The following is a 1,666-nucleotide window of genomic DNA, read 5'->3' as shown; positions in this document are numbered from 1 at the left end:
GTACTCACCTATGATGTCGTTGCTGTTTCCGAAAAGCTTACTAGTTATGTCGCTCCAGACACGATTCTTCATTTGTACGTTCTTGTACTCCTTGCATGACGTGTTGTAGAGGATAGGCCATCGAGAGATCTCTTCAATTAGACGAACATCCATGGTAAACGCGTATGTGCAGACTGAGGCTGTCGTTGGAAGGTACAGGTAGAAAACTGCCCTCTCCACGCCAAAAAGTTCTTGGAACAGGGGTAGTGGTTTTGACCATATTCCTCTGGGGGCTTAAAAGCCCTGTACCTTGTACCTTTCTTTGAAAGTTTTAGAGTCCCTTAATATGTTATGAGATATGTAGAATATAAAAGTATTGTCGACTTTAGTATCGCGTCTTAGTCTTTATGCAGGGGGCTGGGAAAATGGAGGTTCCTGCCTAATTTCAGTACCAGCTGAAATATATAAAATATTGGGGGGTGAATATTTTAAGAATATGTTGTTTTATTTTGGAAATAATGGATGACGACAGAATAAACTTATTTTATTTGAAACAGAAAAATATAGTTTTTCGTTCTGGAAAAACGATTTTATTTTTGAGTTGTTGGTGAGTACAACAATGGCAAGGCCTAACAATGCGCATCATCTTTCTGTGGATATAAATGCATCAAAGATCCGAAATGCTCAATCCTTGATTGTGGGGATGCATGATTTTCGAAATGTGTGACATCCCTTATGTCACGTTGTAATTTCGGACCCGTGCGGAATGACCTCTTACTGGCTGCAGCCGAGGCATCGAAAACGATTCTAGTTTTGGTGGATGAGCTGTCCTTTAGAGCGGCGTGATGCGGGAAGCAATTTATTGGTTGCTTAGTATCCTTCGTTGATATTTGTACCCACCTTCTTCGTCGGGTTTCAAGATCGATTGAGAGTAACCCCACAAGTAGTCACCGGTTTATACCGGTAATGGATCTTGTTCTTTTCCAGAGTTGGGTAAATATTATTCGAATGACGAGAGAAAAATACTATTTTATTCGTAAATTTTCTACTCGTATAATTAATTTTTCGTATAAATGCATATGATTAACCATCCGAATACTTTTTCATTCGTCATTATTTTACACGAATAATCAATTATTCCTACAAAAGCATATGATTAACCATCCAATTACTTTTTTATTCGTCATTATTATACACGAATAATCAATTCTTGGGGCAAAACAATTTGAATAACCATTTGAATACTTTTATATTCGTCCATTTTATAGAAAATAATCACTTATTCAAAAAAATTAAATGATTAACCATCTGAATACGTTTGTATTTGTATAAAGACGACATTTTTTGTCATACAGCTCTACATATAGTACTATACAGCTATATTTTAACTTTTCTGATTTCTAACATGTTAGGGTCCCTTTATGTTTTGAGATATGCAGAATATAAAAATGTTATTCATTTAAAAGCGCCTATCGATTTATTTTTAGTTTTCTGATTTCTAACACTTTTAGGGTCCCTTAATAGGTTTTGAGATATACGGAATATGAAAATGCTATCGATTTTAAGATCGCGTATCGATTTATTTTAACTTTTCTGTTTTCTTATCTTAGTTAAAATAAATCGATACGCGATACTAAAATCGATAATACTTTTATATTCTACATATCTCAAAACATATTAAGTGACC

General features: G+C 34.8%; 1 protein-coding gene across 1 annotated transcript in view; it reads right to left on the bottom strand.

Annotated features, from left to right (window-relative positions):
* Positions 1–227, bottom strand: part of LOC112210267 (uncharacterized) — a 5,263-nt gene extending 5,036 nt beyond the window's left edge. Inside the window, exon 1 of the mRNA XM_067052124.1 lies at positions 9–227. Coding sequence (XP_066908225.1) covers positions 9–153 — 145 coding nt within the window. The 5' untranslated portion in view covers positions 154–227. The remainder of the gene's footprint in view (positions 1–8) is intronic.
* Between the last annotated feature and the right edge of the window lie 1,439 nt (positions 228–1,666).

The sequence above is a fragment of the Halyomorpha halys genome, unplaced genomic scaffold (assembly GCF_000696795.3).
Source record: "Halyomorpha halys isolate HHAL.00 unplaced genomic scaffold, Hhal_1.1 Scaffold994.1, whole genome shotgun sequence".
In the NCBI taxonomy this organism is placed as follows: domain Eukaryota; kingdom Metazoa; phylum Arthropoda; class Insecta; order Hemiptera; family Pentatomidae; genus Halyomorpha; species Halyomorpha halys.
This window is presented reverse-complemented; position numbering and strand designations above follow the sequence as displayed.